Source organism: Eimeria acervulina, genomic scaffold, assembly GCF_000499425.1.
Source record: "Eimeria acervulina Houghton genomic scaffold, Eah_scaff131, whole genome shotgun sequence".
Classification (NCBI taxonomy): domain Eukaryota; phylum Apicomplexa; class Conoidasida; order Eucoccidiorida; family Eimeriidae; genus Eimeria; species Eimeria acervulina.
The window spans coordinates 24,664-38,053 of record NW_013550289.1 but is presented as its reverse complement, the minus strand read 5'-3'; the positions used below and the strand labels follow the sequence as shown (position 1 = coordinate 38,053).

General features: G+C 50.6%; 2 protein-coding genes across 2 annotated transcripts; one reads left to right on the top strand and one right to left on the bottom strand.

Annotated features, from left to right (window-relative positions):
* Nucleotides 1–3,733: 3,733 nt before the first annotated feature.
* Nucleotides 3,734–7,892, top strand: EAH_00019500 (transhydrogenase, putative; the record flags this gene model as incomplete). Its single annotated transcript, XM_013397304.1, has 16 exons — nucleotides 3,734–3,894; nucleotides 3,948–4,139; nucleotides 4,199–4,391; nucleotides 4,450–4,718; nucleotides 4,775–4,897; nucleotides 4,956–5,250; nucleotides 5,309–5,372; nucleotides 5,427–5,758; nucleotides 5,814–6,214; nucleotides 6,274–6,372; nucleotides 6,430–6,688; nucleotides 6,743–7,068; nucleotides 7,129–7,259; nucleotides 7,314–7,566; nucleotides 7,624–7,678; nucleotides 7,737–7,892. The coding sequence occupies 16 exons, from the start codon at nucleotides 3,734–3,736 to the stop codon at nucleotides 7,890–7,892; spliced, it is 3,309 nt and encodes a 1,102-aa protein (XP_013252758.1).
* Nucleotides 7,893–8,365: 473 nt separating this feature from the next.
* On the bottom strand, nucleotides 8,366–13,020 carry EAH_00019490 (hypothetical protein, conserved; the record flags this gene model as incomplete). Its single annotated transcript, XM_013397303.1, has 9 exons — nucleotides 8,366–8,462; nucleotides 8,962–9,106; nucleotides 9,212–9,399; nucleotides 9,509–9,633; nucleotides 10,325–10,518; nucleotides 10,616–10,888; nucleotides 11,025–11,133; nucleotides 11,285–12,180; nucleotides 12,312–13,020. 9 exons carry the CDS (start codon nucleotides 13,018–13,020, stop codon nucleotides 8,366–8,368), a joined length of 2,736 nt encoding a protein of 911 aa, XP_013252757.1.
* Between the last annotated feature and the right edge of the window lie 370 nt (nucleotides 13,021–13,390).

Below are 13,390 nucleotides of genomic sequence, written 5' to 3'. Positions count from 1 at the left end.
GGGCTTCCGAGTCGCCTGTGCACCAGAATCTCGTTCAGCACGTTGCAGACCAGTTATATCTAGCAAAGTAGAGCAGTAGTGTCGTTATTAGCATTCTTCTGATTGTTCAGAAGCCAACGTTTTGCCTCCATAGGGAAAAATCGTGCTTGATCGTCACAGCAGGCGTTGCGCATCAGACAAGTCGATCAAACTCTTCTTTAAAATATCTTTTCGTAGAGCCTTTGCAAGAGTGACTCTGATGAACATATGTGATGAAAGTACAAAACTGAAGCCCCGTTAGTCTCTCATGCTGCCGCTGGCGTATCTGAAGGCAAAACGCGCGCATTTCAAGCTGTCACGGAAGTGCACCACCCAATACTCACTTTGTATGGCTACATATATGAATGTATGGAACAATCTGCAGCCGAAACAGACAGGCATGCTAGGTCCGCGGCCGGAAATATCTCGCAAGTCGAAGGTGTTGTGGGATTAGAGAATGAAAAATATTGCAATATTCAGCCACTCGTGTTCAGCGTTCTTCAATTTTTTTTACCTCTTATTATCTCTACGTTTCTGTCGCACCCTGCATATAGGTAGTGTATATATATGTATATATATATATATATATACTGCGCTGTATGTTCGCTTTTTCTACTGCGGCACTGTGCAGGGAAGCCAGTGTAGATCTGAAGTGCTGGGCATGCAACAGGGCCATGAAGCAACACATGCGAGTGATGGGCATTCCATTTAGTGCGCAGTTTCACTTAGTTGTGTTTTTCTGTAGCCATATTACCGTAGTGGGGCTTGCTATACGGTCAAATTGTTGGGGAATCAAAGTGGGGAGAGTGGATATCTTCGTCAAACGGTGTAGACACAGCCAAAAACGGCTCACCCGTTTTTGTTGTTGGGGGATAAGCATTACAAGCTGCACTGATCTACAGCTAGTATACCTAGACCTAGTCCTTCAGCTCATTTGGGACTTGGAACGCTTTGCCTGGCTACGGTGCACTCACTATGAGTTCAGAGACATCGCCTCATCTTTCTCCAGATGTTAATGGCTGCATCAGTGGGAACAACAATACCCCTGCAAGTTTTCCCTGGAAAGAGCACAAGTTTACATCTTCTCATGACAGATTGCTTTCATTTGATGCAACGGTGGGAAAAAACTAACGATGCCTGCAAAACTTAATCGTTCAGAGTACCACGCGCACACGAATCTGGGTCATATGAGCATATTTCTTCCAGAAATCGCTGCTTGCGGTCTACATGGCCGTCAACTTTGGTCAGCGGAGCCAAAAGGGACGAAACCGAGCATATAGTCTAACATTTTTCAATGATGTGGGGACTGAAGGGCCGCTGAACTCTGGCAGGTGTAGCCTTGACAGAGACTGCGACAGGCGATTGGTCTTCCGCTACACGTCTGCGGCCACAATTCTTCCGGGCCTTTAGCCTGAACAGTACACGGGAAACAGAGAAACTGGCGAGCTTCACCTTAATCAAGCAGATTTGCCTTGTGTGGTGCGCGCATTTGCTTTGAAGCGCACCGCGATGAAGCGCATCGTTCCTTCGGAAAGAGGCAGAATCAGCGTGGGAATTTAATAAGCTGCAAGGTGCCGTCGTGACACGTATTTAGCATTTGTCTATACCTCTAACCAGGATTCAAACAGGAATAGCAGAGGCGGTTGCCTTTTGTTCAACGCGAGCCAGGGCACCAAGCACCTGTGGGGATTCAGTATTCACAAAGTACTCGCATTCCTGAACTCCATGACATGTGGTTCTTGAAATCTTCGAAACCCAGTGCTAAGCTAACCGTTAGCTAGCACGCAGAGGAACCAAACCGGCTGGTCTTCATATTCCCTTCGGATGTGATGGTGGTATGCACTCCTAAAGATCTTCAAACCTGTTTTGTTCACATGCGTTTCCAGGCTGAAGCTGCCTCCCCCTTTTTGACCCAGGGAGACCAATCGTCGAGCCTTTACCGCATACAAACTAACTGCCTCTGAAGGCCAATAGAAGGTCACCACCGGAGCAATGGAGTCTACGTTGTAGTTTCGTTAGTTGGTATGTGGGCAAGCAAAAATGATTGTTTTCAAGCTTGGAGTGCTTCAGGTGCGCAAAAACAACCATGACGCCCCCTAACAGTTCCTTTCAATACAAAGAGTCATTCCGGGCCCATTTATCAAGTATAGAAGTAAGGAAACAATTCTGGTTGGACGATTTGTGGGACTATCTGTATGATTAAGATGATATTCCATACGCCGTCTGCAGCTGCGACGTATTTGCATGCGATCTCTTTGCCCTCACTGTACAGGAAGCCACCCCTTTGTCATTTTGACAGAATCAGGCTACAGAGATGCTGCAGTTTACAAAAGCATGTGGTGCATCTTGTTTTGTCTCTACCTTTCTGCCAGTAATTTCCGCTTGGACGAGACGTTGGGAACTTGTAAGGTTCTGTGTGATAAAGCCTCTCGAATATGATTCTTTGCAGAAGAAAAGTCCCGAAGGCCCTGCCTCTTACTGTCACTCTTCAAGAATTGATTCCCCTCAGGAAAAGCTTGCTCTTCGTATCAACCACCAATAGCACTTCTCTGTGATGCTCTCACTACGCAAAACCTAGGCAACGGAGATCACACGATTGCTGTTCATCAAAGGTTCAGTGCTTTAGTACGCTCCTTGAAGACTGCTCTGTTATCTCGTCTTTTACGCACGAAACCAATGCAATGTTGCCTGTAAGCGAGCGTGGCTCGACGCAATATCTGCACTAATAGAGCAGGGATGTGACTTGGAATTCCCAAGAAATGCAATGCTGTGGAATTTCTTTGGTGAAAAAGAGATTTAGTCGGTATCGCTCAAAAGTATTATGTCAACATGAACTCTGAGATGGCGGTATGGGCTGCCGGACGACGACACTGGTGTGGTGGGGCAGCCTTTGTCGTATGTCCCAAAGTTAACGCTTCAATTCAAGAGAGGGTGGTGATCTCTGGCTTCCAACAAGTATTTCAGGCACTTTGACACACTTTCTGTTGTGGGGCAAGCGATCGGTCTGCCACTGTAAACTTTTCAGATACCATGGAGGACCGTTGCTACGACGCAAGACTAGCTATGTTGGACTAAAAAAATAGAATGGATATTCCTTTGGTCACACGTGAGGATAAATACCCGTATGTTTAGGCAGAACATAAGCTGTCTCCTTCGGACTGTCCAAAGAAATGTGTCTTTCTGTAAGGTGTGGTGGTCGAACCTGCTCAGGAGAGCATCTGCAGGGGAGGCACAACGACGCTTAGGCTAACGGCTCCTTAATCAATTGAAGACTTTGCATGGAATATTAAAGATCAAACATGTTCCACATGCCTTTTAGAGCAAAGATTTCGTCGAGGTCTAGTTCCGATAGCCATGCCGCCACCTTGTTCTTGGACCAGCGGCCAATGACGAACTTGACGAGTTGTTGGGAACAACGTGTTCCCATGTTCAGCCTTCTGAAATTAAAGCTGAATCTGTTTAAAAGTCCTGCCTTAAAGGCACAAGCTGCAGCGGCTAATGCGAACGAGACAACGCCGTGGGACCTCGTCTGGTTCTTAACGAGCTTGTGGTGTCACTACAGCGGACCATTTTTGCGGATCACTTTGATCCTCGAGGCTCATTCTTGGAATCAAAACATTCTCAACCAGCAACGGTCCGCCAGAAAACAGCGGCACCTGAGGGGCAATCTGGTTTTGTTTCTACTGCAGCAGACTTCCCGATTTCTTTTGCGAAGATGTGGCGCCCCAGTGGATTATCAACTGTTTTCCTGGCAACATGCCTAGGTGTGGCTCTCTTGAGCACAACCACCAATGCCGAGTTCGACTTCCCGGCTGCAAACCTGAGGTCTATTCAACGCCATCTCGTCCGCATGGGCGAATTTTTCCCCGTGAACCGGTATGCTCGTTGCCTTTCTGCCCTCTGCTTGACAGGTGCAATTCTCTCTGCAGGCCCGGTGAAGGCGATGAAGGCTTCGATGGAGCTCGACCTGAGAACCCGGAAGGTGGTGCAATTTCAAAATTCGCCTTTTCAAACATGCCTTCTCTCCTCGGAGCCGTCTACCTGTTCTCTGCCGTCTGTTTCATTCTTTGTCTGAGAGGCCTAAGCACACCCCAGACAGCGAAGCGCGGGAACATCCTTGGGTATGCTGATTTCGAAATTGCCAATTTTGAGCATCCTACAGTAACTCGCTTTCCCCCAGTCTTGTGGGCATGGTTGCCGCCGTTGTAGTCACCTTCACGGAGGCAGGATTCGGTCAACACTATCTGCTATTCTTCGCCACAGCTGCACCTGCAGTTGGTTTGGGCTTATACATTGCCCAATCAGTAAACATGACCGAGATGCCTCAACTTGTGGCGCTTTTCCACAGTTTTGTCGGTCTCGCTGCCGTGATGGTAAGGCACTACCAATTGGCATAGGCGAATGTGCCTTTTCTCATGCACCTTGCATCAGGTTGGATTCGCCAATTTCCACTCCCCCGCCGGAGTCGAGAGAGCCTCTTCTCTCCTTCGTCTGTTGGAGGTTTATGTTGGAGTTTTTGTTGCTGGCATCACCTTCACAGGATCCGTTGTGGCTGCCGCTAAGCTCCATGGATCAATGGAGAGCCGCTCCCTGAGAGTCCCCGGCCGTCACGCACTAAATTCTGCCACCATTGCTGCTATCGGCGTGCTTGGCGCTCTTTTCTGCGTTTCGTCTGGCCACTTCACCCGGATGCTTTGCCTGTAAGATGCCCGTGGTTGCTCATCTCCCCCTTCCGATTCTTCATCCCTGTACTCAGTTATGTCAACGCTGGCCTGAGCATGTGGCTCGGTTTCCACCTAGTCGCCGCCATCGGTGGCGCTGACATGCCTGTCGTGATCAGCTTGTTGAACTCGTACTCCGGAGTGGCACTCGCTGCCAGGTATGCAAGGACATTACTCTACTACTCTCTATTCCAAACAAATCGACCCCTTTCTTAGTGGTTTCATGTTGGACAACAACCTGCTGATCATCGCTGGTGCTCTCATCGCCTCGTCCGGTGCCATCCTGTCCTACATTATGTGCAAGGGCATGAACCGGAGTCTCTGGAATGTTGTCCTTGGAGGCTTCGAGGAGGCAGAGGGAGTCGGTGCAGCTGCCCCACAGGGCGCTGTTCAACAAGCCAATGCTGATGAGGTCGCTGACGAACTTTTGGCTGCCCGGAAGGTCCTGATCGTGCCTGGATACGGAATGGCAGTTGCAAGGTGCCAGAGCGAGCTCGCTGACATTGCGAAGGTGAGGCTTCACTTGCACCATCGCGCATGATCAACATTCACTAACCTGACGAATACAGAACCTGATGAACTGTGGCATTACTGTTGATTTCGGCATCCACCCAGTCGCCGGTCGCATGCCAGGTATAGCACTCATGGGAACACTTTTTTAAGAACGTCTACTGACGATTTCTCCAGGCCACATGAACGTCCTGCTGGCCGAGGCTGATGTCCCCTACAAAATCGTCAAGGAGATGTCTGAAGTTAACCCTGAAATGAGCTCCTACGACGTTGTCCTCGTTGTTGGTGCTAACGATACCGTCAACCCTGCCGCTCTTGAGCCAGGATCAAAGATCTCCGGCATGCCAGTCATTGAGGCATGGAAGGCCAGACGCGTATTTGTCCTGAAGCGCTCCATGGCAGCTGGATATGCTAGCATTGAGAACCCGCTCTTCCACCTTGAGAACACCCGCATGCTCTTTGGAAATGCCAAGAACACAACTTCTGCTGTGTTCGCCCGTGTCAACGCGGTACGTTGGTTTCGTTCGTTTTGCATCTTACGCGATTCGCATTTGGTGGTTTTAGAGGGCTGAACAAATGCCTCCCTCCGCTGCTCGCGATGATCTCGAAGCTGGCCTCCTCGAGTTCGAGAGAGATGAGCGCGCGGACCCATCGTCATGGCCTTATCCCAGATTGGCTGTTGGTGTTCTCAAGGATTCCAACGGTTCAGTCATGGTGCCCATTGCCCCGAAGTTTGTTCCAAGGCTCAGAAAGATGGCATTCCGTGTCATCGTCGAGTCCGGTGCTGGCGCGAATGCTGGCTTCAGTGACGAAGAGTACAGAAGAGCTGGAGCAGAGATTGCGTCCAACGCCGATGCAGTCATCAACGGAGCTGAGGTGCTGCTCCGCGTGTCAGCCCCAACACCGGAAATGGTCTCCCGCATGCCCAGAGACAAGGTGCTGATCAGCTACCTCTTCCCCAGCGTGTAAGTGACATGACACAGTCAACAACCTCAATGCTAAACGACAACGCTGACCCCTTCAGCAACACGCAAGCATTAGACATGCTTGCACGTCAAGGAGTCACAGCCCTTGCTGTGGACGAAGTGCCACGTGTCACCAGAGCACAAAAGCTAGACGTTAAGTAAGCAGTTTCCACACTCACGTGGTGCCCGACAAGCAGCTAACCGTATGCTTACAGGTCTGCGATGCAAGGCCTCCAGGGCTATCGCGCAGTCATTGAAGCATTCAACGCACTCCCAAAGCTCAGCAAGGCGTCCATCAGCGCTGCTGGCCGTGTTGAGGCTGCCAAGGTTTTCGTTATCGGTGCCGGTGTTGCCGGTCTCCAGGCTATTTCAACTGCCCATGGTTTGGGTGCACAAGTTTTCGGTCATGATGTGCGCTCCGCAACACGCGAGGAGGTCGAATCTTGTGGTGGAAAGTTCATTGGCTTGAGAATGGTAAATCAAATCTTCCCTTATCTAAAGGATGACAAATCATTATGGTAAAAACAGGGGGAGGAAGCTGAAGTTCTCGGAGGCTATGCACGCGAAATGGGTGATGCGTACCAGAGGGCCCAAAGAGAGTTGATTGCAAACACAATCAAGCACTGTGACGTTGTCATATGTACCGCTGCCATCCACGGAAAGCCTTCTCCGAAGCTTATCTCACGCGACATGCTGCGCTCAATGAAGCCTGGCTCTGTCATTGTGGACATTGCAACTGAATTCGGCGATACGCGCTCTGGATGGGGAGGAAATGTTGAGGTTTCCCCCAAGGACGACCAGGTCGTGGTCGACGGCATCACTGTCATTGGACGCAAACGCATTGAAACCCGCATGTACGTTCGTCTATCCTAGGAACTCCATAGTTAATGACGACAGTCTATTCGCGTTTTCAGGCCAGTCCAGGCTTCAGAGCTGTTCTCCATGAACATCTGCAACCTTCTCGAAGATCTAGGTGGCGGCAGCAACTTCCGCGTCAACATGGACGACGAAGTTATCAGAGGATTGGTTGCCGTCTATCAAGGCCGTGAGCAATTATCTTCTTTACCACAACCACCCTGCTGCTAACTTCTGCTCTCAGGCAACGTGTGGCAGCCCCCCCAGCCAACGCCCGTCTCAAGAACGCCCCCACGCGTGCCGATGCCATCTGCGCCAAGCGCAGCTCCTGCAAAGGCTGGAGGTGCTTTTGCACAAGCCCTTGCATCAGATGCATTCTTTGCCATGTGCCTGGTTGTTGCCGCTGCCGTGGTGGGGCTTCTTGGCATTGTCCTCGACCCCATGGAGCTCAAGCACTTGACCTTACTCGCTTTGTCTCTCATCGTCGGTTATTACTGGTAAGTCAATACCACTCAAAGACACCCTTGACTGGTTCATTTGGGGACATTTTCCAGCGTCTGGGCCGTTACACCTGCCCTGCACACGCCACTGATGTCCGTAACAAACGCTGTAAGTCAACTATTTGCTACGTGTCCGCCATTCAGCTACACACTCATTCCCTTTTCAGCTGTCAGGAGTTATCGTCATCGGCTGCATGCTAGAGTACGGCACTGCATTAATATCTGGTTTCACTCTTCTTGCTCTTGTTGGAACCTTCCTGGCTTCCGTCAACATTGCTGGTAAGATGGGTGTCTCAAACGGAAAAATGACAAATAGTTGCTAATCACGTATCTTTAGGTGGATTCTTTGTCACCCACCGCATGCTGAAGATGTTTCAGATTTAAGGGAAAACCCCCCTTGAGTTATGTCTCACTCTGAACAATTTTTTTTTTAATTGTTCCCAATCTTATAAGCTATTTGTTGAATCCTTACTCCAACTGAGTCTGCTACATAGTAGTCACGCAATACATTACTGTTGCTGCAAATAATAACGCCAGCCAAGCACAGAGCACGGCATTTGGCATCCCCCACTACATGAATAGGCGGACCAAAACACTTCGTCACAGGCAACTCTCATTTCCTCTGACCTCGGAAATGCCCCCAATACATCTAGCGACCTATCGTATTGATTCTACAAGGGAGTTCACGAAAGCTGGAGACTATAGCCAGTAGGGACATCTAGACCTCCCCGGCCTCAGCTTCTTAAAAGGAATTCTGCGCTGGTGAATTCACTGTTGCCAACAGAGGTGAGTCTGCCTACGTATCTTCAATCACTGTTAAATCTAATGCTCCTCCTGTCGACATCGTTGGAATCGATTCAACGGAAGCGAAGTTCCCATAATATTGGCATTCCCTGATCAAACAACCACAGGGAAATTTTCGTTCTTTGTGGATGCGCCAGCTAAATGCTTGTAATCTTCATTATTCAAGAAGGTAGTAGGAAAACGAATCGCCTTTGGATTAAGTCCTACAGGATTTGAACGTCATGGCTATCATTGGCTGGAGGCCACACAGCGTGAGGGCGTTGGATTCGCCCTGTTTCTCTCCTCCTCCGTATCTCCCTCTTGAAGCAGAGAAGAAAACCATGAAAGCCATCGAGTGATGGCATCCACAAGATATGGTTCGTCGGAACGCCGCTCCTGAAAGTGCGAAATAACCCTTGCGCAAATGGTAAATAGAAGCTGATTGTCTGCTGTGTGAAGCAGTTGATGGGCAATCGAGTCGACTGATTCTGAGAGCAGTCTGCAAAAAAGAACATTTCCACAAACCAGACTGAAGAAATGCTGCTGCTGTTGATACGACTTGTAGCCAACTCCTTGCCCCTTTGACTATGGCACTCATCGTCCACTTACAGCTGTGCGGAGCAAGACGCAGGGCATGCGTGCACCGGTTCTTCCTTTGCAACTAAGGCTATGGTAGCCAAGCGGCAAAGAATCTGCGGCAGAAACTCTTCAATGTCGGTGCCAACGGAGAGCAACACCTTTAGACTTTGCAATCCTGAACACACGAGCCTAAACGGTGCATCCCACCCACTGGTCACCAGCACAAGGATCCATCGCGCACTTCTCCGTGTAATGGTTCAATGAGGTTTTGCATTCATACCCTCTCCTATGGTTTCTAGCGAACTACTTTCCAACGCCTCAAGGCAGAAGCTCATCCAGTCATAGAGGCGCAGGTTTGCCGAGTCTCCAGCGAAGATCAGCAGTGCCCTGGATCGTCTCAAAAACGCTGAGCGAAGGCTCTCCGACGAGTTTAGGGCGGGATGGCACATGTCGATAATAAAGTTTTGGCTGAGTGCACAACGCAAGGAGCTTACGAAGCTTTTACTTAGTTTCCACATGTATGAGACCGGCAGAAAGCAGGAAAGTTTAAACTCGCAAGAGACTGTGTGTTGCGCACCAATCAAAGAATGATTGGTCATATTCGTCTGCGCATGTACGACAGACGAATGCCGTAAATGCCTCAAGGTAAGCATCAAAGCAGACGTCGACTTCGGTGTATATTGGAAAACCGCCCGTCAGAGCCTGAGAAAAAAACGGCCAGAACCATCACACCCATGCCATACGTCAGGTAAAGCGTTTCACCAGCAGCTCCATGCGGAGGGAGAGCAATGATACTGCTCATGTTCTCAAATAACTAGCGCAGAGTGCAGGACCGTATTAGAGCTACGCACCTGCATAATAGGCGCGCGGTAGTTATTTAGTGCTAACAAACAAACAAACGGACACATCATAGTTGACGAGTAGCATGTTAAAAGCATTCGCTGTTAGCGATATCGCCCAATCCATTAGTTCTTTAGCACTGAACGCCGGGGGATACGTGGTGCTGCTCACCACCTATGGGGCAACTGGCGACTACCTCGTTGAGGCACTTCCAACCCAAGAAACGAGCTTCGGCTGATATCCAAGCAGGCAGCAAATACACATCGCAAAAATGCAGAGTATGACCAACCCCACTACACTGTCCACCCTGTGCACCACTGAAATGCTTGCTTGCCACCAACTGCTCAAGACACAGCGCCAAAGGAAAATGCAGTTTGATCCGTACCCTGGGGAACGTCCAACACGCGGAGAAGGGGCGGAATAATGAAGCCTAGGCTGCGCTCTCCATCCCCTAGCTGCGAAAGAGAAAAGAACAGGCTACCAGCATTCACTACTGCGTACAGCCATCTCCTAGACGACTAAATGCAACTGTCACTGACACCTTCCAACTTACAGATACGGACTTCACGAGTGCGATCAAGATGCGGGAAACGTGTATAGCCATTCGAAATGCCCCCTCATCACTAAGGTACGAGAGGAAGGCTCGTTCACCACATCCATTCACTGCTGCAAGTCCGGACTTCGCCTTTACAGGAAAAGGTTCAATCAGCTGCTCGTCAGGAAGGCCTTCTGGCAGTTGCAATCGCCCTGCGGAGCGAGATTAACAGCGCAAAATCGTAGCAAATGAACGCTTGTTAGACGGTATCTGAGCAACGCTTGGGTCTGATTCGGCATAATGCCTCACCAGTTAGTGGGCAGCGAGGATCTATTCCTCCACCTCGTTCCGCAATCTGCACTTTCGCAACTGAGGCTGCTGCTGTAGCTGTTAGTAAAATGCGAGAGTCGGCGCGGTTCGCATTTATCTGGAAAGCTTTTGGGAGCTCTTTGGCCGTAAGTGCACGGGAGCACAGGCCCGCTACCGCATGAATGAATGTGCCAGGCGGTAGTTCCAGGGGATGTGGCTCCACAGACATATTTGGCAGGAAACTAAAGAATTCACCGACTTCTTTCAGAAGAGCTGCAGAGAGTAGCAAAGGGGAACACAAGAAACACTGCAGTGGAGCTGATTCAGTGAGGAAATATTTAAGAAATCCGATGACTCCGGACGGTTGCAAAAGCACAGTAGGACAGATTGCCCGGATGGAGCCCCTGACCTTGAGCTTGTCGAACTACCGACCCATCGGTGGCAGCGGCAGCAACCCCAAAGGTGTCTAGACATTTTGACGACCCTTGTACATTCACTGCAAACGACAGAAGTAAGCCCTGAGTCCAAACCAGCAATAGGCAACTGGATGGGATCTAATTGACACGGAACGGCAATTCCAACGCATTTTTCCAGCGAAGTCCAGCTTTCGGCAGCAAAAGTTCTTTTTTCCGGCTCGCCACTGCTCCCGGTCCCCGCATCTTCGCTTACCTGAATAGTAGCGAGTATGTAAAGCGCTGCCTTTCGTGGTGCACCCTCATCCGCCAAGATTTGGGTCCCGGCAAAAGCCCAGGAAAAGTTCTGCGCCGCAGATCTGTATGCTGGGAAGGCGTCTCCGCGTCCTTTCTGGCTTCCGGCTAGAGCATGCCGTGATGGAGCCGCCGCCCAACGAAGCACAGGGGGCAAACAAGCTGCAAGAATCATTTTCTCAGCCTCGTTCAGGCCCTCAATGCCTCCTTCCTTCTGGTGAGGTGTCAGTGAAGGTTGGCGTGGTTCACCATTTTGAGCACTGGGGATGAGGACGGATCTCAAATCCTTCATAGCAACAAGCAGTTGGTCAACTGTTTCCGCACAAAGCCGGCGCTGTAGAGAAGCCTCCACCTCAGCCGCAGCTTTGGCATTCTCCCCTTCTAATTTGTTCACCGGCGCGGTTCCTCGCATGCTGCCGCTGCCGTCGCCTCCACAACCCCCGTTTGCTGTACTGGGCGCCATTACACAGGCGACGAGGAGCCTGGAACATCCAAGGAGTACCCTGGGGCCCCGCAAGAGAAGTGCCAGCAAACGGACCCGGTTAAGATGCTCCGACTGACTGCAAATACGCCCTCGAACGAGACAATTGGGTAGGGGGCACGTGAAGAGTACTGAGAGAGAGCCTGTCCTAATATGGTGCACACGTCGCTCCAGTGGGCACTCACAGCCATCCGTCACCGCATTTTGCAGAGCAACATCCTGCCGTTGGTTACCCGCCTCTCCCTCTCCCGAGAGCAACGCATGGTGCCCCCTTGCGCCTGAGAGGCACCAGTCGAGCCATTCCAATACCTTGGGGAGGACTCGGGAGGCTGTCGTGGGGGAGACTCGGATGATTATCTCGAAGGCAAAGAGAGCCTCTGCAGAAAAGCACAAAAACAACGGTATTGAGAAACCATAAAGGAAAATGCGTCGCATGAAGGGTTCCGTTTCTCTTTGAGAGGATACAGAACCGCAACCTGAGCCGGTTCTTGACTTTCGCCCTTCTTACCCCTTAATACTGCGTCGACAGATTCTGACCTATCATGCCCGTTGCAGTTTAGGGCCTCTCCCTCAAGCCGAGTTTTCTCTGAAGAAAGGCAGCTTTCGTTTTGTTTGTTTGGGTGTCCTTTTGCTGGGCTTTGGGGCGTTTGTTGATGTGCTGGCTCAGTGAGCAGAGCTGACTCGGCTGAGAGCAGCAGGAGAAGTCCCCAGCGAAGCCCTGCAGTACAAACAGATCTTTGGTACATGATTATTTCCTTCTCTTTTCCTTCGCATGCCGACGCCTCCTCGCCGCCATCTTCAGCCGCCTCCCCCTCTTCCTGAGGTGATGCCGCTAGGACGGCCTCAAAGTGGGCTCGGACCTGAGCAATGAACCGCCTGGTTAGCCACTGCGCCTGAAGAGTGTGGTTGACTTCCTGGCCTGCGTCTACATGAGTGTTCTGTTTGTGCTGCGGGTCCCCCGTTGCCCGCCCGAATGTCCTGTCTTCTGGCGGAAGGCCATCTACTCCAAGGGCCCCACTTCCAGCTTGCGACGAAGCACAGGATACGGGAATTGAAGAGGGCGAGCAACAAGCAGTAGACTCAGGTGTTGGAGTTAGCTTCAGCAGTTGAGACACCGCAGTGCTCAAGGAAACAGCAAACAGTGGCCGATCGCTGCTGAGGCGCCGGGCCGCCGCAGCCGCAGCAGCATGCGGGTCAAGGGGCCGTTGATCCTTCATGGGGTATATGACGCTGTTTGATAGGTGCCCTCCAGGTCCTTCATCACCCCAACCGCTGCAGTCAGGCAGGGCCGGGGGGACCCGATGTTACGGGCACAGGGGGGGAATGACTATTGCTTTGGGTTTATTTTTATCATACCTTATCTTCAAAAACTGAGTTTAAAGGGAAGAGGCATGATGCAATCTAGTCAGTGTACTCTGGTGCTTTGAACTGCATGCGAACCATCTCGATAAGCTCGCAAGTACAAAGAGCATGGATCGTTCCAGAAGCAGAAACCAGCCTATTCTTGCGATATTTCCTTAGCAGTCTGAGTCAGTTTTGGCATTTTATAATGTTTCAGTTGCCGTTAGTCTTAACCAGTTCATGATA